General features: G+C 46.4%; 1 protein-coding gene across 1 annotated transcript in view; it reads right to left on the bottom strand.

Annotated features, from left to right (window-relative positions):
- Positions 1 to 3,373: 3,373 nt before the first annotated feature.
- Positions 3,374 to 24,147, bottom strand: part of LOC144755767 (uncharacterized) — a 169,540-nt gene continuing 148,766 nt past the window's right edge. The window contains exon 6 of the mRNA XM_078644987.1: positions 3,374 to 4,847. Coding sequence (XP_078501113.1) covers positions 3,931 to 4,847 — 917 coding nt within the window. The 3' untranslated portion in view covers positions 3,374 to 3,930. The remainder of the gene's footprint in view (positions 4,848 to 24,147) is intronic.

The raw sequence follows: 24,147 nt of genomic DNA, 5'->3' as shown, positions 1-24,147 counted from the left end.
CCTTTACTACTCCTCTGAATGTGTTTCATGCATCATGTGTAATGTGTTCTTGCTGATACCCCTAAATGTATTTTATTCTTAGGTGGTTGTTCTTTCCAGTACAGGTGGTCCTAGTGAGGTCCTGGTCCCCTGCGTGACATTCTCCTAAGGTGTTTAGGGTTGCGTAGGTGGTACTTACCTGTTCCCAGTAGTTACTGGATGTGATTTATAATTGTTATTTTGTGCTATACTTATTCTAAGTTCTAAAAGTGCTATTTCTAAAAGTGTTGATTCTGACAGTGGCCTTCGTGGCCCTGTCCTGATGTAAATAATCCCTTATGAATATTGCCTGTGCCAGTTGGCACAATGTACATGTGTGATTTCTATCTGATGTGTTTTGACAATACAAAAGTTATTTTAATATAACCTTGTGTGGAGTTCCTTTTGTGGTGTGCCTAGGATGTTGTTGCTGTTGTGTGCTGGCGCAAATGCATTACACATTGCCTCCGGGTTTAGCCTTACTGCTCGTGCCAAGCTACCAAGGGGGTGAGCAGGGGTTATCTTGGCGTGTGACTCCCTTGTCCTGACTAGAATGGTGGTTTCTGCCTGGCTTTGGCGTCAGCCTTAGCCTACCAGAAATAGCCAGTTCTAACAATTATGAAGAGCAAGACTTTATCCTCCATCAAAGTACTCATGATGGCATGGTTAGGTGGGGTGTGGGAGAGGGAGTGCTGTGGAGATATTTTTCTTTACCTCTGGTTGGGCCCAGCTCACCCAATCAATCCTAGGGTACCCACTGACATCTCGCCCCTTACAACATCGCTCTGGTTTTGTACCTCCTATACTGCAATCGGCTCTCCATTATCCTCCACACCGACTTCTCTTTCTCCATCTGAACTGCTGAAGTCTTCCTTTCACCTTGGTGCACTAAGAATTACCCCTAGGAGTCCCACCACACACTCTACATTCATTCAAACTTATCCGCAGACCTCTCCCTGCCCAACCATACCGCCAATCAAGCATGCCCCATGACTAAATGTCCACCCTCCGTGTATTTGCAGTCTTCTTCTTACTTATGTTCGGGCCCCCTCCCCCAGACCACCACCTCACCCCTCTCACTTTCTACTGTACTGTTTCCCGTCTGCATGTCGCCCGTCATAGCTTTGTCTCCAACTGGTGCTCACTCCAGCCATGTGAGAAAGCATCACTGGGTTCTCAGTCTCTCTATGACTCTCCCTGTGTTACCCCCTCTTGCCACCAGGCTGCACGGCCTCATCACAAGGGAATGCCAGGGAGTGACTTCCCCAATTTGCTTCACTCCCTGAAGCATCACTGCTGTTTCTCTACTCCACAACCCTAAGCCTCCCACCATGGACCACCCAGCCCCACCCACTATGTCCCACCAGATCCTTTACCAAGCCTTGTTCCCTCATGACCACTGACCGGCATGCAGCCCTGTGATACTTCGCCACCATGGCTTTTACTCCTTTCCTCTGGCCATCACTATCTCCTCAAAAACGGTCAACAAGCTCCCAGCTACAACTGCGTTCCTAGATTGCCATAACCCCAACGTATAAACTCTGCCCTTTCAAAACACCTGAAATCTATTAGACGGATGCATGTCTGTAGAACCCGAATCCGGGAATATACGCTCTCGGCTGCGGACCGCCTCTCTTCTGCAAGGGGCCATTTACTGGTCTGCTCCAACGTGGGCTGCAACCATAAGCCCACTGTGTCTCAGGGCAGTTTCCTGTTTTTCAAGTAACACCACTTGCCAAACCTGCTGCTGTATCTGTGCTGAAAAAGGTGTTAGGCCCTGCAGCCATGCTTAAACTCATCCTGGTTGTGAACTCCTCCTTGACCTCTGGTGTGCTTCAGCCTCTTTTCCAGTTGTACTATCAACTTAGCACCGTGTTCTCGTGCTCCCTGGGGGCTGCCTCTGGCTATTAACTATAGGTGGTTTGGGGACTTCAGGCAAGACATACTTTAGGGCCCCTGTTTGGAACCGCTTTGCATTCTATTACCCATTATCTGCTAATTCAAGCCCTATGATGGCAAACAATATTGAATAATACATTAAAAGCTGAGATGGAGAAATAGATGTGAGATTTGATTTGATTTAAAATGTATAGAGCACAGCAATTACCCAAAGGCATCACCATCTGGAAAAAGTCCACTAGTACTCCAGATTAAGAAAATAACTACAAGAAGAATAGCCAGGTCTTAAGAGCCTTCCTATTGGGCAAGAGCTGAAGCCTGGCCCTAATGTTTTGTGGAAGGGTATTCCAAAGTTTGCTCGTGGCCATAAAAAAATGCCCTGTCGCCCCATTTCTTTCTTTTGGTTCTTGGTACCGTGAGCTGTAGTTGAAGCGATGAACGAAGGAGTCTGCCTGGGGAATACCTGCCAAACATGGTTTTTAATCTTGTTGGAAACGGGAGATGAAAAGCCTTATGTACCATACAGAGAGATTTAAAGCTGATGTGCTTATTAATTGTGAGCCAGTTGTGAGATAGCAATACATATCACTTTCTCAGGTGGCTCTTTGGAGGATGGGGGATCTGGGCAATTGGCAATTTTGCCCATGCCTTAAAATGTCTCTGGACACTGGATGAATGCTCTGTGCACTGCTGGGTCACAGGACTGACCAACTTTGACATTCCCTCCTTAGACCACTGGTGGAGAAAGTGTGGTCCCCAAAGTGGCCTTTCCAGTTCCCAACGCACTACAAGTGACAAAACCCCCATAACTGGGGGCCACCCAACTGCCCTTCAAGGGTTGGCTACCCACAGGTCAACTGCTTTTTAATTAAACATATTTGTGTTCTTTTTCCCATTTTAATGTTTATCAATAGCCTTTACAATTAAAAAAATAATGTTCTAACACAACCTTTTCTATTCTTGTTGTTTGCCCACATTACTATCCATTATTAGTTTGGTGCACCCTTCCGTGAACATGAAGTAAGCACCCACCATATAAACAATGTTTACTACATGTTGAATGTACTGCTAAAATAAAGCTCTATCAATCCCTACCTGTGTAACTTTTATGAGACATACACTTGCATATATAGTTAAGTAATACATATTTTAGTACAACATTGCTGTCGTAACTTTTTTAGATGTTACCAAATCATATATGAACATACGTTGCATTTCAAATTAGTTGAAATTAATTGGCAAAAATACATTGCCCTTCTTGAGCTTCTTTTTAGCTTAGACTTACTTCATTACTTTATTTCTCTCTCTTCATCTATGATTTTCAACATCCTTTGGTCTTTACATTTATTGAGTTTGATATACAAGAAAGTATTATGTTAAGCCAATGTTGCCAGCATTCAAATCAAACTTGATGCATGTTTACATCCTGTATGTGAAAACGATAAATGAAACCATGTTGTTACAAAAAAATACATTTATTTTGTGAGAGAATTCCCTCTTGTAATAAATTGGATTATATATACATTATGTTTAAAAAAACAATAATAAACAAATATAGCTAACAGTTATGTACTGCTAAATCGTGCCTCCTGTATTGGTTTGTACATAGTTACTCCTCCCGAAGGGGCTTTTTGACCACCACAAGCTGTTGTAGCTCAGGCACCTCAAAGAATTAAAGGGGGAGACGGAGTTGAGGGGTTTGGGCATAGGTGCAAACATCTGTTAGGGAGGTGTAAGGAGAGATTAGGTAGGTGAAGTGGGTGTTTGGGAGGTGCTGAGATGGGTGTGGTACTTTGGAATGGCTGTGCATGGTGAGGTGAACGAGTGTGTTCTGCTAGCTTCAGGTGTGGTGGTGGTGGTTTGGGATGGGTATTAGGTGCAGGTGGGTTTGTGGTTTCGGGTGGGTGGTTGGTTGTGCGTATGAGTGGATGTTTAGGTGAGGTTTTTTTGGGGGTGTTTGCTTGGGTGAGGAACTGGTTTTGACTAGATACTTGGTAGAGGGTTAGGGTGTTGTTATAAGTGGGTGTTTGAGTATGGGTGAGTCTGTCTGTGTGTAGCTGGGAATTGTTGGGATTTGTGGTGGGTATATGGGTGTATGTGAGTCTTTGTGTTGGATTGCTCTGTAGTATTGGTGGTGCTTTGTGTTGTGTTGGTGGCTTTTGCTTTGTGTTTGTGTGCGCGTTTTGTTTGGTGGATGGTTGATGCTGTGGGTGAGTGTTTGTGTTTGCGCTTTGCTCTGTGTGTGTAGGGGTGTGTGGGTAAATTGTTGGGGTCTGAAGTTGGGATTGTTTGGAAAGAGGAGACTAGTGAGGGAATAGTAGGTGGAGGATGGGTTTGGGAAGAGGAAGGGTCCAGAGATGAAGGGGCAGGTGGTGTTGGGTGGCAGGCAGGGCTGTCTGATGAGGCTCTGTTCCGGCCTACGCCTCTCTGTATTGCAGACACAGCATAGTGTATGCCATCCAGGAATGCTACTAACTGAGTGAGTTGCTGGCTTATTCCTTGAATGGCACACAACAGTGCAGTCTGCCCTACAGAGAGGCCACGCAACAGATCAACAGCCTCCTCAGAGAGAACTGCTGGGTGGACAGGAGGAGGACCTGAGGTGCCTGGGGCGAATGAGACCCCAGTCTTTTTAGGGGTTGGGTGTTGGCATACACTAGGGGGAGCAGTGGGGAGGTTGTTGATGGATCTGGTGGTGCTGGTGGCGGACAAGGGAGTAAGTCCCACAGGTGGTCTAGAGTCTACCATCATTTGGGGCTGGTCCAATAGGGAGGCCTCTGATTCTGAAGATGTTGTAGCCTCCTCTCCAGCCCCGTCACCATCCGAGCCGCTGGGTCCTTCAGTTTCAGTGCTTGTACCTTCAAACTCCCAGCGCATGTCCTGTTCCCCAACTTCTTGGCCAATGTCTCTTTCGTTAGCTCGGGAGAACGCTTACAAGAGAAAGAAAAATACTTTACTTTACTGTAGCACTGTTTTCCTCAGGTAGTTCAGTGCACTTTTCAATATTCATAAAATTTGACGAAGATGTGTTACTCTGACACAAATTTGATGAAGACTCTGCTCTTCATACTGCATTAAAAGATTGTACTATGGCTCCTTTATTGTGCCAGAAAGAATATCATGTATTATGGTTGTGAGGCAGTGTACTTTCCATGGAAACAACATTTGAAGTGTAAACAAAACATGTCTATACTTCAAATACGCACCTAAGGTAGAATCTACAAGGCCAGAAGCCATATAGCATATTTAGTGTGTAAACACGTTTGACTACTTTATATATCCTAATAATTAATTTCATTTAGTGTAGGCCTAGCGCTCCCATACACTAAAACCGGCTAACTGAATTCATCATAAGGATGGCTCATTTCAGTTTTGAAAATGCAAGAGGAATGCTTGTTCCATTTTTTTTTTATTATAACGTTACATTCTCTGTAAACAAAAAAATTAATTTCAATTAAAAAATTTGAAAATATCATCTATATATCAGTTTTTTTTATGCACTGCATAAACGTTTATGGGTCTCCAAGGACCTTTTCCGCTGCGCCAGGGGTGTGATTTTCAGTCACTCTGGAAAGTTATGAGAGACGGTATAGAATAGGGGTTGGTTGTTGAGAGGAGTGGAGTATGCCACCAGGATGGGTGGGGTGGACAAGGTACTTTGCCTTTCAAATGACAATGAACAATCCACACACAAAAGAAGCTTACACAAGGCGTCCTTTGAGTAAGATGTCATTAGAAAGGCAAGACACACACCTCAGAACGAGAAGAGAACTCCTAAAACAGGTTTTCTTTGGCCTAAGGTACATTTTATCTATTAGTTGGCAGCCACTCTGTATATAAATGGCATCCTATAAATATAAAAACACATCACTAGTGGTCCAGTGAAGACCACAAGGATTAGGCATGCTGTCTGAAACCTAGAAGGAAAAGTTGACCTGATTACCTTCACTCAAGAACCCGATCATATCCCCAAGGGTCAACTGATGGACCTCATGTATGACCTACAGGGACAACAAAAGTGCCCATAGCAAAAGACTGAGGACAAATATGATTCTATTGCTAGTTTTACAACTTTAAGCCTGTTCTGCAGGCAGGCTAGATAAAATTGGACACACACTAACTTCCCCGGCATCTGTATGTCACTGGTTCCTGTCTCAGCAGGTTTCTTCTCCATTGCCGAAGTATTGGCTTGGTTCGGGCCCACTGCAAGAGTCCAGGAGAAGCAAGGGCGTTCAAGTGCGATCATTGACTACACGTTGGGTGGGATGCACTGTTATTCCTGCCTCCGCTAAAAGTGTATCCTGGACTTGACAGCTGAAACGGTCTTGGGGACCCAAGGAGAACCTAGGATTGTATTTATAGCAGGAAATGGGCATCTTCAACATCAAGGATTTCCTGTACCCCACTATCCACTTGGATTTAATACAGAATTCCCACGCAGCACCTACCTGGATTAAAGTGCCTTCTGGAACTGGCAGTTCATACGAATGGCGAGCTGGTGAGCGGACACAAAGGGGGCGGAGCAGGGTCCATCCACTGGGTAACTTGCATGGCATTTAAATGCAGGTGGAAATATGCCTCCTGACTGATATTTTAACCTCCCCGTTTTGCTATTTACTTTATTGTATTTTGTGCCTTCTTCTCTGGTTTTAACTTTCTGCCCACTTGCCTGCACTGTAATTGTCTACTCACCGCTTTTTCTGCGGGCCCCCTTGCCGAGCATTCCTATTTCGGCGGACATCTTGAGGGAGTTGAAGGACGCCTGGCGACGCCATCTTGGCTGACGGGCTAGTCGCCAGAAGGACGCTAGACCCTCATTTAATACGGACATGTTAACGCGCAGCGGTCACGCGCAGCGGGCTCGCCGGACTCTTGCCGGAGTCGCGCCAGAGTCCAGCCCGTCTGCGCCCGTCCGCGCTCGGCCGGGCTCAGGGGCCTGGTCTTCTGGTCGGCGACAGGTATTTTCCTCTAGAGATCTACATGCACTGGATACTGGTGGGCAGCTGTTAGATCCCACCATTATGATTAAGCTAAAAGATATGAATATTCTTCGACCTTTCAGGGGAAGGGTTGGGATAGACCCGCCTTCTCTGAAACTAACTAGCCTAAACACAAGGTCATTGCAAAAGCATCATCTTGAAATTTTCTCTCTTCTTCAAGATGAGGACATTGATGTTTTAACCCTTACGGAGACATGGTTGGGCGAAAACTCTCTGCCTGACATTATAGCTGCCCTTCCCAACGACTATGATGCGGTATGGCACAATCGTGCGGACAACGCTCGGGGTGGGGGGGTTGCAATTCTGTTTAAAAAATATTTAAAGGCTGTTAAAATAGCGGCCGAGACCGTAGATCTAGCCGACATACTTGGAGTGAAGATTACTCTGAATAATACATGTCTTGTGATCTTTACAGTTTACCGCCCCCCAAACTCCACCTCAGCATTTAACGATTTATTTACCCCTATTATGTCTGATTTATGCACAAGATACCAAAGAATTGTGGTAACCGGGGACTTTAATATGCATTGGGATAAAGCCCAGAAAGACCCGGCAACTCGACAACTGGAGAATACTATGTCCTCACTTGGGATTAAACAGCTTGTAGATGCCCCCACACATATTAAGGGGCATACCTTGGATCTTGTCTGGACTTCAGACCCAAAGGTGAACCTTGTGGACATTTTACCTTGTATCTGGTCGTATCATTACTTGGTGAACTGTGAGATCCCAATTGTAGGTTATCCATCCCAACAACCTCAAAAACTGAAAAAAGTCCGGCAGTGGATAAAAGTTGACTCACAATCCTTGACCAGTATTCTCCCCGACCATGTTCAAACATTAGCCTTTAGTGGGGATTTAGAACAGGATTATAAGGACATAACGCGGAATCTGAGTCAGGCGATTGACCAAATAGCACCTGAGAAATTACAAAAAGCAAAAGGAGTAGGAAAAGGTGCTCCATGGTTCACTCCGCTTTTGAGGGACCACAAAAAGAAGCTCCGCCAGCTAGAAAGGAGTTGGAGGAGAACAAAAGACGGGATAGATCGGGAACAATACAAAACCTCACTCAATTCATATAAAAACGGATTATGGCAACAAAAGCAGAATTTTATGAAACCCGCATAAATCAGGCCGAGAACATTCAGAAAGAAACGTTTAAGATTTTAACTGAGTGGAGTAAAAAAACAGAAACGACTGAAACAACAATAAACGCTGATAGTTTTCAACGCTTTTTTCTTGAGAAGGTGGAGACTATCCTTTCCGAGATTAAGAAGAGCACCCTGAATGGCTCTTTTCCGTCACAGGAAGCTATAATTTCCTTGGAAGCTCCTATTTCAAGGTTTCCTGAGATAGACTCTCTAAGTCTTGAGCAGCTCATGAATAAAATCAAGTCAGGATCCCCGGCGGACCCGTGTCCCCCTAGGGTTTTTCGTCTGGCGCGTCCTATTCTAGAAGACCATATTATCTCCCTTCTTAACAGCTCAATGGAGACTGGCCATTTACCATCAAGTCTCAAGGAGGCACGTGTTAAGCCTTTGCTGAAGAAGTCTGGAGCGGACCCGGCCATGTTAAAAAACTACAGGCCGATATCCCAACTGCCTTTTCTGTCCAAGGTTTTGGAGCAACACGTGCTGAAGTCCCTTTCCTTATTCCTGGAGTCACACCATCTACTCCAGGAGCGTCAGGCAGGGTTTCGTGCACACCACAGCACCGAGTTGGTGATGCTCGCGGTGCTGGATGAGCTGAGAGGTATGGCTGACAGCAAGAAACCGAGCGCCCTGATACTTTTAGACCTATCGGCGGCGTTCGATACTGTCAGCCATTCCCTGCTACTGGGCAGACTGGCCACTTTTGGGATAAGGGGTTTGGCCCATCAATGGCTCCAATCTTTTTTGACGGGCAGGACGCAGAGGATCCAACTGGGGGATTGTATCTCCGAGGTGGGTATTCTGGAGTGCGGAGTCCCTCAGTGCTCCGCATTATCCCCACTACTATTTAACCTCTACCTGCAACCGTTGATTGACTCTCTAGTGAAGATGGGTTGTCGTGTGTTTAACTATGCCGACGACACCCAGTTGCTATTGAATATTGACAATACGGTTCTGGCGCAGACAAATGCCGAGAACATTCTTAGACATACGGTCGGCTGGATGACTGCAAATCTGTTGAAAATAAACCCGGAAAAAACGGAGGTCCTGGTGGTCTCGACCGTAGCTTTACCCTGGAGTGACCTATATTGGCCCCAGGAATTAGGTCCCTCACCGATACCGTGTGATAAAGTAAAAAGTCTTAGTATCAAGATTGACAATGAGTTGTCAATAGCCAGTCAGATCTCCTCAGTAGTAGGGATGTGTACTGGTTTGATCAGACAGCTGCGTAAGTTAGCCCCTCTTCTTTCTCTTTCCGTGCTCCGTATGGTTGTCTCTGCCACCATTATCTCGAGGCTGGATTATGGGAATGCCCTCTATTTAGGTCTGCCTAAAATCCTGACCAATAGACTGCAGGTGGTCCTGAATGACGCGGCACGTTTAATTTTTAGGCTACCTAGAAGAACCCATGCCTCTCCTCTACTGCTTAAGTTACATTGGCTCCCTATTGAGCAGAGGGTGGAGTTCAAGAGCTTATGCACGGCCCATAAGGCTATCTATGGGCAAGCCCCTGCCTATATTAAAGAGCGCCTGGAGGTCTATACCCCCAAACGAGCTCTGAGGTCTTCTAATTCCCAGTTACTGGTTTGCCCTCGATACAAGCTAGCAACCAAAGGAGGGAGATCCTTTTCGGTTTTGGTTCCACAGATATGGAACAAATTACCAGAACCGCTTCGGAGAGAAGTAAATCTCCTGCGTTTTAGGAAGCTGTTAAAAACGCTTCTATTTAGGGAGGCTTTTGGCACTTTCAAATAGTTGCATTGTAGGCCTTTTTCTGCCTCTCTTACGTTCCTTAATCATTGCTGTTTGTCATCGGTCTTGAGCGCCTAGAGACCTGTAGGAGAGTTGGCGCTATAGAAACCTAAGTTAAGATAAATATGGCGTCTGAAGAAGGCCGTACAGGCCGAAATGCATTATGCCGCTGAACAATTAAAGGTGCCGCCAAAGATTCCCCTGTGGGGACTCTGCTCTTTCGTTGTGGGGGAGATTGCTTTGATATATTTTATTGTTTTCCCTCTCTCTTTCAGGGTGTGATTTTGTCCAATAATCTGTGTTTCATTAGTATTGATTACTAGCGGTTGATTAACTCCCATTTGATGAATTTCTTTCACTCTGCGTTTTCTTTTAAAGTTAGTCTAGGACCAATTGTTTTTCATATTATATTGTACCCAGGTCCTATTGACTGTGATTGGGTTAGCCCATTCATTTGTAATAAAGAAATCAAAACAGCGCCTGTCCACGGGCGAAGAAACCGCCGCAGCCCGAGTTCAGTGCACTGTGTCTCTGAATTCCAAGACCACAGAACTGACTCCGACGCAGGCCCTGCTGTGCAGCTTAAAGAATCGACATATCGTTGGATCATGGCTGAAGAAATCAATGCAGTGCCTGTCTGCCGCCGCCACCACCACATCGGACTCCAGCGCCTCCAGATTTCCACACCTCGCACCTGTGCACAAAGTTCTCACCCCATCACCTGCAGACCAGAACTGTCTTGGATTTTATGCATCGCTACCCCTTACAGTCCAGATTCGACGCAACACTTCTCCAGCGTGCAGCAGAATGGACGCATTGCCTCCCAAGGGACTCAGAAACTGATTCATCACTGTGTCTTCCAACACTTCCCTCCTCCGTGGCTGTTGTTCCTTGTGGATGTTGATGCATCTAAAGGTACTCTGTATAAAATCACCACATCCATAGAGTTCTACGGACAGAATTGCAAAAACCTTTCAAACGTGATATTTTGAGTTCTGTATGTTTGATTTAGATAAAGATTGTTTATTATTCTCAACTGGTATGGTGTCGATTTGTAGTGTTTCCACTGTGTTACTGAGTGTGTTATGTACAAATACTTTACACATTGCCTCTGAGAAAGGTCTGACTGCTTGTGCCAATTTACCAAGGGGGTGAGAAGGGGTTATTTTAACTGTGTAAAAAAATCCTTACCCTGACTAGAAGAAATGGTCCTTATTTGGACAGGGTGCATTCCACTGCCAACTGGAGACCCCTATTTCTAACACTGGGGGTCAGCGGTGAGGATTAGGACTTGCGTTTGTACTTGACATACAGTGATTAGTGTACACTACTGCATAGTGCAAACCAATGCGCGACCACATACTGCTTTTTGATTTTTCCAATTTTTGTGACAACAATTGAATTTATCCACAAATCATGTCTCTGTCTGGTGAGCCAGCAAGTAATTTTGCAGATCTGCTGTTTGAGATTGAGAGGTTGCAGTCCTACACAGTGTCTCTGCTTAAACAGTTCTGCAAGGATTTTGAATGCCAAGTTAGAAGCTCTGCTAGGAAGGAGGAGCTACAAAAGGCGCTGAGGGCCTGGTGGGCATCAAGAGAAGCAGGAGAGGCTGAGAATCAGAATGTGGATTTGAAGGTACGGAGCCCGCAAGGGCATTTTGCAGCTCAGGATCTGCCTGTGAAAGCATCTTCCAGGATTGACAGCAGTGTGTCATCCAGGAGTCTGTACCCAGAGAAGCTGGAGGACAGACGACAGGCCAGAGAGCGTGAGCTTGAGAAGCTCCGGTTGGAAAGCAAAACATTTTTAATGGCGCACAAGAATCAAGAGAAGTAGAAAACCCTGGCTCTGGAGGAAAATAACTTGCTTTTGGCTCATGAATTAAGTTTGAAGGAACTGGACATCAGAGCCAAGCAGGCGGAGTCCAGTACAAATGGTGGCAGCATGCAGCCAGTGCAGTCTGGGTGGTAGGTGCACATTCCTAAGAATCTGGTAACTGATTATAAAGGAGTGATGACGTACATGCTTGGTTTTTGGCATATGAGGCAGCACTCCACATAAATCAAGTCCCTGACATACACTGCGGGGAGGCAGCTCTGTGGGAACACATTGAGATAGAGGGGATGGACACTTTGGCAGCCCTAGTGCCAGCCACGGGTCTCCCCTACACTGTCATGAAGGATGTCTTGATCACCTGGTATGTTCCCACCTCAGAGCAGTAAAAGTCAAACTTTAGATCTTTTAAGAAAACTGATTCTCATACTTGGCTGGAATGTGTCGATCATTTCTGCAGAGCACAGGATGGTTGGATAAAGGACAGCCAGGCAACTGACTATCATGGGTTGTATAATTTGATTTCATGGAACACTTGTATAGTCTTTGTTTTCCAGAGCTGTGCTAGTATGATTGCCAGCAAGCTGACTTACCTCAGAAAGCTTGCTCAGGAGGCAGACCGCTGGATGAGTACCAGGTTGCACTGCGGATATGTGAGAGAGTCTGACAATGGGGGGGGGGGGGGGGCAGGGTCCCCAGCAAAAGAGTGACAAGGGTAAACAGAGGGAGTTCTCTATCTAGTTCCCAGGGTAAGGATTCTTGTCATACATGTGAGAAGAAGCCTTGGATCTCTGCAGGGAAGCCTGCAGAGAGTGCTTCACGTAATTGTTATGCATGTGGTCAGGAGGGTCACATGAGGGGGACACTGACACCCACTAGTGTGCAGTTACAGGGGTTGGCCAGTGTAGTTTTTAGGGGAGCAGTTCATTACAGGATAAGGGTGGGAGTCAGCTAAGATACACCTTGTCTCACTAGGGGACAGCGAGATGGTCCAGAGGCCCCTTATGCCAAAAAACAGTAGGAAATAGTCAGTGGGTGACCATCAATGAACAGAGGGTGGAGGTTCTGAGAGACACAGGAGCCGGTGTGACTACGGTAAGGTGTCACCTGGTTTCTGAAGAGCAGGTGGTCCACAATATGTTTCACGAAGTAGTTGCAGTGGACAACTCAGAGATGGAGTGTGTGGTGGCGCAGGTTCCCATTGAATGGGAGGGGGGTTCTCAGGTTCCTTGAGGGTAGCTGTGAGCATCCATGCCTGTTGACTGGTTACTGGGTAATGACCCTGAGGATTCCCTTTGGGGTGAGGTGGAACACTGTTCACAATTGGAGATGGTGGGGTTCGCTGAGTGGTGCTGTGTGACCACTCGGTCCAAGGCAGTCTGTAACGGTTATCAGAAGGACCTGGGGCCTGAAAGAGTGGCCCAGGTGCCTGCCAGAAAGAGGAGGGGCAGGGGGCCAATAGCCAAACTGGAAGACATGCCTGAGCTGACCAATTGGCAGCAATAAGGAGGTCCCACAAGGGCCGAATTCTGCGGGCGGGAGGGAGCAGAAATAATGACCTACTCTTGAAGGTCTGCGGTAGACGGATTCAGACCAGGGAGCCGGCAAGGAGTCTGGATCACAATAGATTTACTGGAGCCTAAGGCTGTATAATGAGCCTAAGGCTGCTGAGCCTAGGGAAGCCCATAAGCTGGTGGTGCCCTATTGATTCAGAGCCTTCCTACTAGGTCTGGCTCATGATGTGCCTTTTGCAGGACATTTGGGGCAGGACAAGACCTTGTCCCCCACTTTTTTGGCCCCAAATGCGAAGGCACTCTGATACACATTGCAGGTCTTGCCAAACATGCCAGGCAAGTGGAAAGAGTAGAGGGAGATGCAAGGCTCTGCTCCATCGTTTCAATGTCGTGAGCACCCCTTTTGAGGGGGTGGGCATCAACATTGTGGGGTCTCTTGACCCCTAGACAGCCATTGGTAACAGGTTTATCCTGGTCTTGGTGGACCATGCCACTCGGTACAAAAAGGCTATCTCTCTGAGAACAATGACTGCACCTGTGGTGGGCCGGTCATTGTTGGGGCTCTTTTCCCACATGGGTTTCCCCAAAGATGTAATATCCAACTGGGGTGCCAACTTCATATCCACATATATAGAGTCTCTGTGGGAGTAGTGTGGGGTGATCTATAAGCTCAATACTCCTTTCAACCTGCAAGGTAATGAGCATGATTATGTGTCTATCAGACTCCTCCATGAGGCGTAAGAGGGGAGTCTTCTTGCCATGGCGCCCACCATACACCAAAGCAGCGTGCAGAACTGAACCTGGCTGTCCCTTTGGGTTCCTACATTCAGGATTACTGGAGGGGGGGTGTTTGACTGCGGCAAGCAGGAGCTTTAAGTTTGCCATCCCCCAACGGAAAGTGTGGATACCTGCCTTGGCCTTCACAGGTGCTGATCCTAGTCCTTAGAATTGGGGAGGGGCACAAGCTTATCCCTCTTTGAAATAGTAGGTATTTCCCTCGGGAAGTGGTGAAATGACTAGTAGGAGGGAGCAATGCAGGCGAAGCAACACGTTTAAAAAGTGCGGGCTCCTCCATACATGGAGGGAAGAGGTGAAGGAGTTGCTTCCACCACTCACCACTCTTGACCGGGGGGCGAGATGGAGGACGTTGCGGACGGGGCTGCCCAGTAACACCAGGAACGGTGTTTTCCATTGGAACTATGATGAGGCTTACTGGGCGGATACTATAACTGTTTCTTACTTACTGCGGAGCCCGAGCAACCTTGGCCGATGCCTGGTGGAGCTGTCCTATGCAGCTAAAGAGGAGTCTGGCTCTGGTTCACCCCCTCAGCCGGACATCTGACATTGATTTTCTGCTTCTCACTGCTGTGTTTCCTTCCCTCCCCTGCCTCCTCCCAGCTCCACTAGTCCATATCTGGACTCTAGACTTTTGGTCCTTTCCTGAATTCGTAACACAATGTTTCCTTATGTTAGCGCTAGACCTAGTTTTTTGGCCGATGCACAGTAGAGCTACCTGATAGCTATAGAGGAGATGGCCACCTTGGCCGTCACCTACCCAGCTGGATTTTGGGCAGACTTTCCTTTGTCCCGCCTTCGCATTCTACCTCCCACCCCTTTACCCTACACCCTTTCCCCCTCTATGCTCCATTTTCTCATCGCCTTCTTAATGTTCTTCCGTTGAGACCTAGCTATTTGGCCGATGCCTGGTGGCGCTACCTGATAGCTATAGAGGAAATGGGCTGTAGACTTCCCCCTCGGCCGTCACCTACCCAGCTGGACTTTGGGCAGACTCTCCCTCGTCTCTCCATCCTATTTCCCTCCCACCCCTTTACCCTACCCCCTCTCCCGTCTAAGCTTCTTTTATCTCGTCTTTACGCTCTTGAAATGTTTTTCTAGTAACTGATGTAATTTTGTAACTTTGTGGAACCTTATGTAAAGTGCTCTGATAGCTCCGGGTGTAGCCAGCGCTATAGAAAACTCAAATAAATAAATAAAAAATAAATAAAAATGCCTTCTCTTTGGTTACAGGGAGGTACCACAGAAGGGACGTAGATTTAGCCTCATTGAGTTGCTGTATGGGCATCCTGTGAGGGGACCTCTTAGTCTGGTGAAAGAAGGCTGGGAGAAAGCTCCCAGTAAGCCTCTCCAGGATGTATCTATCTACATGCTGTTCTTCAGATAACAGACTGCGCACGTCAGGAAACTCGCTCAGGTGAACCTAAAAGACAGCCAAGAAGATATGAAACAATGGTATGACCAGAACACCACTCTGGTTGAGTTTCAGACTGGCCAGAAAGTGTGGCTCAAGGCCCCGGTGGAGCCGCGTGCCAAGTGGACTGGACCTTTTGAGGTGGTAGAGTGCAAGAGGGATGTCACCTATTTGGTGAACTTGCAGACTCCAGGGAACCCTTTGAGGGTCGTACATGTGAACTCCCTCAAACCGCACTTTGAGAGATCTGAAGTGGTTATGCTCCTGGCTACAAATGATGGAAAGGAGGAGGGAAGTGAGGCTCTTCCTGACCGCTGTCTACCAAGGAGCAAGATGGGTCTGTGGAGGATGTGAACCTCTACCCCATAATGACCCTAGAACAGCAGAGTGAATGCGGCCAGCTACTTGGCGGCATTCACTCTGCTGTTCTCCTTGACCCCAGGAGTCACTCACTGGTGTATCCATGATGTAGATACTGGGGTTAGTCCACCTGTAAAGCACAAAATGTACAGGTCGACTGGCAGAGTCTAAGTCAGCTTTAAGGAAGAAGTTTCCAAGATGCTAGCACTGGGGGTGAAAGAACACTCCAACAGACCCTTGTGCCAGCCCAGTGGTCTTGGTACCATAGGCTGTGTCACCTTGTGCCACACCTGAACTGCGGATCTTTTTGGTCAACTGTGAGCTCAACGCCATCACTAAGACTGACGCGCACCCTATCCCCAGACCTGATGAGCTCACTGATCGGCTCGGAGCTGTCAAGTTCCTCAGTATGTTTGACTTAACATCTGGGTACTGGCAGACTGCCTTGTCGAGGGGTCATCGGTCTCATAGACGGAGGGGCAATTCCTGTTCCTTGTCATGCACGTCGGTTTGAAGAACACCCCTGCCACCTAACAGTGGTTGGTCTGTGGAAAAGTAAATTTTGCCATGTTCTGTGTCCCTACGCCTCATCCATCATATGTTATGTGTGCATGATCAATATGCATATGTTATTCCCCATTTCTGATTAAAGACGCAATTACAGTTGTGTCCACCTCTAGTATGTTATTTTCCAGTCCTCGTGAATACTACGAATATCAGGCCTATGTAAGAAATGTTGCCACGTTTCTCAGTGTGCACGTTATTCAATTATAAAGTCCCCGTTTCCAGGCCTCAAAAGGGCCCGGACCACAGATTCAGCTCCTGTCTCCTGAAAGCCTCGCTGAGGAGCGATACAGCCCCCACCTGTATCCTCGACCCTTCACTTACTTCCTGCTTTGCAGTGCCCGGTGCACCCCGGCTCTGCCTCTGAGTCTGCCAAAAGTATGTTATAGTTCCTGCTATCAGTTCAGTCCTCCTCCTCTGCATTCCTAAGCTACTGAACTGCATCTATAGTTTCCGTCATTGTCTAGCCTTCTCGTCTCCATGTTAGAGAAATACTGTATTTAATGGTCATTTAGTATTCTTCATCACGCACTACATGTAGAATAATGCATGGTCCAGTCTTAGAATCAAGTTAGCTTTTCCCCTCATGACTTCTAGTTTATATCAACATGTTCCCTAAACATTAGATACCAGATAGGGTTTAGGTACATGTCGCTCCGACCCTCCAGACTTTAGTCTCTGCTCCTAGCACAGAGTTCGTAGCCCCCAGCTTCTCCTAGTAAACACGTCATTGTCAGTTTTCGCGCACCATTAGGTTAGAGGTCCCGGCTCCTTAGGTAGCCCCCTCCAATGTTTCCGCCCATTCATGACATATTCTGTTACGTTTTGCATCACATGTCTAAGTAAACTCCCAGTTACACCTCTTATTTCTCTTATCTCTCGCGACTGCTACGTGTCACGCCTTCTACTCCACCTACTGTTACGCCTACTGCAATGTAATGCTATGTGTTTGCACTATGTATATAAGTCAATGTTTTGTTATTAAATGTTAGCGCGCTCATCCCAGACCCAGCCCCGGCAGCTGTCGGGCCTTATTGTCCTATTCCCATGCAGGTTGTCCTGATCCTGTCCTTATGCTGTAATAAACCTGCAGAAACCCCTACTACCTCGAATCTTGACTCTTATTTATTGAGCTATCTGTTATGCTATAAGTCTAGTCAAAAAATAGGGTATTATTTATTTATTTACCACATAATGGCGCCCGAACAGGGACTTGCCCTTTCCCCACGCGTCGGTGAAGCCACGCCGACCCCCTGACCCTCTGCAGTCGTGACGGAACTCTTCTGCGCAGTGGCAGATATTTCTGCTCAAGTATCCCTCAGGCCCACGGAGGAGACGGAGGAGGCGGTCCAGCATCCGAACGAGACGGTGGAGGAACGCGGCGAGTCCCGACCAGAGCCCAAGCCGAGAGTCCAAGGTCCGAGGTATCCGGAGGTCCACCCGTAATTGAAGTCCGAAGTCCGAAGTTCGTCGTCGTAGTCCAGTCCCGTCCGAGGCCTTCCGTTCTGTGCTGCCCGGTGAGTACCATTGCTGGGGTAGTGTCTAGACAGGGTCAGTCTAAATTGACTCTGGTCCGTGGGTTGGTGGTACCCAAGCCCACAAACAAAGTGTTCACCTAGGTGGATACGGGTCTTGATGTGTTCCTTTATGGGACCGGTATGTTCCGTACTGTTACAGCAGTGCATCCAGTAACTCTAGTCTGTTCCGTTCTCGGGAATTCTGTTCTGTTTCTGTTTTCAGTTTTTCAGGTAGTATTCTGTTCGAACTGTTATTTATAATGTTGTTTAATGTATTTCCAATGTCGTGGTATGCCTGAATTGTTTTCCCAATTGTTACTGTTTTTCGTGTATTGTATTGTGTTCCGATTCAAGTTTAGAATGCCGCTCTTTTCCAAGCTACGTCAGTTAAAAACTAGAAAGGGTCTGCTGGAAGCAGCAGTTCCTGTTCCGCCTAGGGACAGTCCAGGTCACTTTATGTATCAGAAACATGGCATAAGCGCCATATTGTATCTAGATTTATGGGTAGAGTATACCAAACAGTTAGAAGAAAAGTATAGATGGCCCGTATCGGGTACATGGGATGCCGAATGTATCATGCGAGTAGAAGAAGCATTATGGAAAAAGAAAGCCAGACAGTCACAGAAAGATGCCATCGAGTTATGGCGCAAGGAAGCGCATAGAAGAACGGAAAAGGAAGTCAGAAAGTCAGAGTTAAGTAGAGAATCCCAAGAACGAGCCCAAGAAAGAGAATTAATCGAGATAGGTGAACAAGTCAAAGCCGAACAGTCAGACAGACAGAGGCATGCCCTTATTAAGGGTATGTATCCTCTCCTTGCCGAAGGCTTGCCAAAAGCGACCCCAGAGGCACCCAGTAATTTCCCGCCACCATTAGTTCCGACCAAGCTACGTCACAAACCGACCGCAGCTGATATTTTTATTTCGTCCTATTTGGACGACACAGTTCCAGAATATGCCAATCCTGTTCGCGCTCCGCCTGTCCCTGTAAATCAGGCACTTCCCGTTCCTCCAGACACCGGAGTACCTGCTACGGTACCCCCGGGTCAGCCTGCCATACAAGTTCAGCCCACGTTACAATTACCGACCCTGCAAGCACGAAGAATGTCAGTCGACGATTCTAGTCTAGGGGCCGCAGGAGGAGGTCCTCCTCAAACCCCGCCGCCACACAAGCGTTTGTCAGCACTCGAATTACATGCTCAAGCATCACAGCGTACTCCAAAAAGTAATAGGTCAGTTACAGAAATCAGACAAGCCCTTGCCGAATGCGTCTATGACACAGTTCCAGGCGAGTATAATATGGTTTTATATTCCGTACGCGTAAGAAGGGTGACCGAGTATCTAGTCACCTTACCAAATATGAAAGAAGATCTAGACAGAATATATCGTTTCATCCGTACAGGGGATGATCCAGAAAGTATAGGCGAGATTATGTCTCAAAGGAAAGCCGAGATTCAGCTCATGATATTAAAGTTCCTGATCAATTGTCTAATAAGAGAACAAGATTACCCGTCTAAAGATCCCGCCGAAATGAGAATCCTGACAAGGTGGAGTGATAATATAGCCGAGGGTAAGCACAAGACCATTAGTGCCATGGAAAGTATGTACAAGAAAATTCGTAAAGAAATAATAAGGTTACACGAACAGCGTAAAGCAGCACAAGTAAGCGAGAAAGAAAGTGTCTCTGATCCTGAAGAGGAAGACGAGAATCCCGCCAGAATAGCGTATGTAGGAAAATCCAGATTTCCAGATCGCCATTTACGTCTAGAACCTATGTCTATTTTTCATCATCCAGCACCAGAACGAGGTTCTCTAGAACAAGTATTTCAAGCTACCGATCACATTCTGAAATCACGAGTCGGTTATAGCGAATTAAGTACCATGCATGAACAAGAACTAGCCCGATCAGCAGTCCGATGGATTACTGATTCTACCACTTTTCCAGACGAAATAGTGGCACAAATGTTTCTGAAACTGCCCCCAGCCGAGCAACGACTGGTGGGTATGTATATGATCCAGCACCTCATTACCCTGTATGAGGGTCAACATTCTGATCCAGGCCCGTTACATGATATCCTGAACGAGTTACTCCAGTACAGATGGAGAGGTCTAGGTACCGATTTAATAAGTGTCATTCTAGAACAGCGTCACAAATATAGAACGTTTCTGAATCCGCATTTTGTTCATGTCTCACCCCCAGAAAGTAAACCATTTTACATAGACAGACAGAATCCGCTACGAGAAGTCCACCCAGTCCAAGGGGCGGGTGGCGTAATGCAACGAGTGTTTGTATACACTCCGATTTCAAAGATGGAACTCCTTGAAATGAAGAAATTAATTCCCAGTCATGACAAAGATCCAGCGGGGTTCCATAGAGAATTAAAAGACATGCTCCGTATGGGAGAATACACTTACCCAGATATCATTAAAATGTTAAAGGTCCTGCTACCCGCAGGGGTGTATGAAAAGTTAAAGGAAAAAGAATGGGAGGTGGGAGAGAAAAAGATCGATTGGGCAGCTCTAGAAGCTGAAGACAAGGCACGAGTACCAGGTACCGGTCTTGGAGATAAATGTAAAGAATTACCAGAATTATTGATTCAAGTTTTACCCAGATTATTGACAACTAGGAAAGAAGACTGGGATGCAATCTCAGCCTGTAAACAGAAGCAAGATGAGGACATTAGTGATTTTTATTCTAGATTTGAGAAATGTTTCAGTATCAACAGTGGTCTCAAGACAAGTAGTGAGTCGTACCCTCATCTTTTCGTTACCAAATTAGTCGAGAATTCAAGTCCACAAATTAAAAACCGAGTTTTGAAATTCGAAAGCACCTGGCAAGCAAATACTCCGTCCCAGATGCTCCAGATGCTCCAGTATCACCAGAATAGAATCAGAGAAGAGCAAGAACACGAAAGAAAACGTATGAAAGACACGAAAATGAAAGTGCTAGTTGCACAATCTATTCCTCAAGACAGTCAGAAGAGGGGTCCGAATCAAGCCAGTCATCTTGCGGCTCCCGTTAAAGGGAACTGCAATTATTGTAAACAGCCAGGTCATTTTATAAACGAGTGTGCAGTTCTGAAACACAACATAGCTACTGGTAAGACTAAAGAAAGACCACGTCCGCCTAGACAAGAACAAGTTTCACAGACTCTTCAGTCACAGAATGCACAACAGACAGTTACAGTACCGCAGCCTATTGCTGCAACACAGCACGTTACATCGCAGATGTACCAGTATGCACAGTCCGAGTATCCAGAGTACCAGTCATATTCATGAAACAGCCTAGAGAGGGAGGTAGGCTTGCCTCTCATCGAGATACCTGTAGACCAAGAAGGTCCCTATGTTCATAGTCAAGTATTAGGGAAAGACAGAAAGTTTTTGATCGATACAGGGGCAAGTAGGACCACAATTAGTCATGCCGAAGTTCCAGGGGCTCCGCTCTCAGGCTCAAGAAATGTTTCCCTTGGATTTTCAGGAAAACCCATAGTTAATGAGATATCTAAGCCAGTTACTCTAGAAGTAGGTCCATTGTCCCGTACTACTGATCTGTTACTTACTAAGTCATGTCCAGAAAATCTATTAGGCATTAAGACACTGAAAGAGTTAGGTGCAGTTATTTGCTGTTCCCCAGAGGGAATACGTCTGTTCCTACGTGACTTTAAGGGTCACTATGTATTACGAGATTTTGATTCAAGATTGTCTAATGTTCCGCAGCATTTATGGGCGCAAGGTCCAACTGATGTAGGTTACATGCAAATCACACCCTATCGTGTGACTCTCAAACCAGGTGTAGTGTTACCACGAATCAGGCAGTACAGATTGCCACCTGAGGCTGTAGCAGCCTTATCCAAAATTATTGACGAGCTCATGGCTCAAGGAGTAGTTGTAGAAACTGACTCCAATGTGTGTAATTCTCCGATCATTCCAGTCATGAAACGTACTGATCCAAATGCACCCCCAGTATATCGATTAGTGATTGATTTACGAGAGCTTAACAAATGTATTATTCCTCAGTACCCAGTTGTTCCAGACATTTCTTCCCTGTTAACAGCCATTGATTCCGAAGCCATGTTTTTCACTGTTATTGACCTCAAGAATGCATTTTTTAGTGTTCCAATTCATCCAGACAGCCAGTTTCTTTTCGGATTCTGTTTAAATGGAAGGAGCTATATGTTTACACGCGCTCCTCAAGGTTTCACAGAAAGCCCTAGTATTTACAGTCAAGCACTCAAGAGACAACTAGACAACATTCACATGCCAGCTGACACTGCCCTGCTCCAGTATGTCGATGATCTACTGATCACAGCCCGTTCTGAACGTGACTGCGAGCGTGCATCACTTACAGTTCTGTATTTTCTAGCCGAGATGGGGCACAAGGTGTCACCTTCGAAGCTTCAATTCTGTGTCCAGCAAGTGGTATACTTAGGACACTTGCTGTCCAAGAGGGGTAGGCAGTTGACACCCGACCGTATCCAGTTAATAGCGAGTCTTCCCCAGCCCAGAACCCAGAAGGAGGTACGTGCCTTTATCGGCCTTACTTCTTATTGTAGACAATGGATTCCCCAGTATGCATTCCTAGCCAAGCCACTGATACAGTTAACGACACAGGAGGCAGCCGTATCGACTGTCCTCCCTTGGACATCTGACCATACACTTAGTTTCAACGAGTTAAAGAAAGCCCTATGTCAAGCTCCAGTTCTAGCTACACCGAACTACAGTAAGCCTTTTACACTTTTCGTTACTGAACGCGAAGGTACAGCATTATCTGTTCTCACACAAGATCAGGCAGGTCAATACAAGCCCTGTGCTTATTTTTCGAGCACATTAGATCCAGTCGCCCAGGCGTTGCCTGCGTGCCTCAAGTCAGTTGCAGCCACAGCGCTAGCTATCAGACAAAGTGATTCTATAGTTTTAGGACATTCCCTGACAGTACAGGTCCCACATTCAGTAGAAGTTCTTTTAAACCGAACACAAACTCAGCACTTGACAATTGCACGTTTAACAGGTTATGAATTGACACTGTTCCAGCCACACATAGAAATTAGACGCTGCAACGTTCTGAATCCTGCTACACTGTTACCATCAGTTAGTTCAAATCCAGACACACATGATTGTGTGGAAGTAGTTAACATTACGACAAAGCCAAGACAAGACCTGACAGACATTCCGTTACCAGATCCTGACCTGACACTTTATGTGGATGGTTCATGTATGAGAACTAGTACAGGAGAACTAGTCGCCGCGTATGCAGTGACTACTGACACTGAAGTTATTGAAACACACCGTATTGATACCCTGTCCGCTCAAGCAGCAGAGCTAGTTGCTCTGACACAAGCCTGTATACATGCCAAAAACCTGAAGGTTAATGTTTACACAGATTCACGTTACGCATTCGGAGTTGTACACGACTTCGGAGTGCTCTGGCAGGAGAGAGGTTTCATGACTTCTCATGGAACCAAGATTCAGCATGGTCTCCTTATTCAAGCCCTGTTAGATGCCATACATTTACCGACATCTATTGCTATCATGAAGTGCAAAGCACATACGAAAGTTACTGACATTACTTCCCAAGGTAATGATTTAGCAGACCGCACAGCCAAGCTTACAGCACAGACTCCAGACATTCCAGTCAATCTGACACATACTCCAGATCCGATTACATGCATGACAGTTAAGGACCCTACACAAGATGTCATAGATATCCAGTCACATGCTACTCCCGATGAAATGTTATGTTATGTTATGTTAATTGGCTCTTCTATAGCGCAACGGCTACTCACAATGGAGTGTCCCGGCGCTTTGGCGAAGAGGACCTTTAATGGAAAGGAAACATAACTGAAAATAAAAGACAACACGATTCCTAAATAAAAAGCCATGTTTTTAATGCCTTTCTAAAAGACAACAGACTAGGGGCCTGTCTAAGAGCAATTGGAAGTTCATTCCAAGCACGTGGGGCCAGGTAATGAAACGAACGCCCCCCTTGTCTGGCTCGTTTGATGGATGGAACGCGCATTGTAGACAAGGAGGCGGAGCGAAGAGCTCTGCTCGGTTGGTACAAAGCAAGGCGCTTTCTAATATACCTAGGGCCCAAATCATGGAGGGCCTTATAGGTAAGCGTCAGGCTTTTAAACAGCACCCTTTTGGCTATAGGAAGCCAATGCAATTCCTTCAGCAGATTGGAAGCACTAGCTCGTCTAGGTAGACCATAAATGGCCCGAGCAGCTGAGTTTTGCACGACCTGAAGTCTTCTTACAAGATACTTAGGAAGACCTAAATAAAGGACATTAACATAGTCCAGGCGCGACCCTACCAATGCCTGGACAATAACCCTTC

The sequence above is a fragment of the Lissotriton helveticus genome, chromosome 5_1 (assembly GCF_964261635.1).
Source record: "Lissotriton helveticus chromosome 5_1, aLisHel1.1, whole genome shotgun sequence".
Lineage (NCBI taxonomy): Eukaryota > Metazoa > Chordata > Amphibia > Caudata > Salamandridae > Lissotriton > Lissotriton helveticus.
The sequence above is the reverse complement of the archived record's forward strand: the minus strand, read 5'-3'. Positions and strand labels throughout refer to the sequence as shown.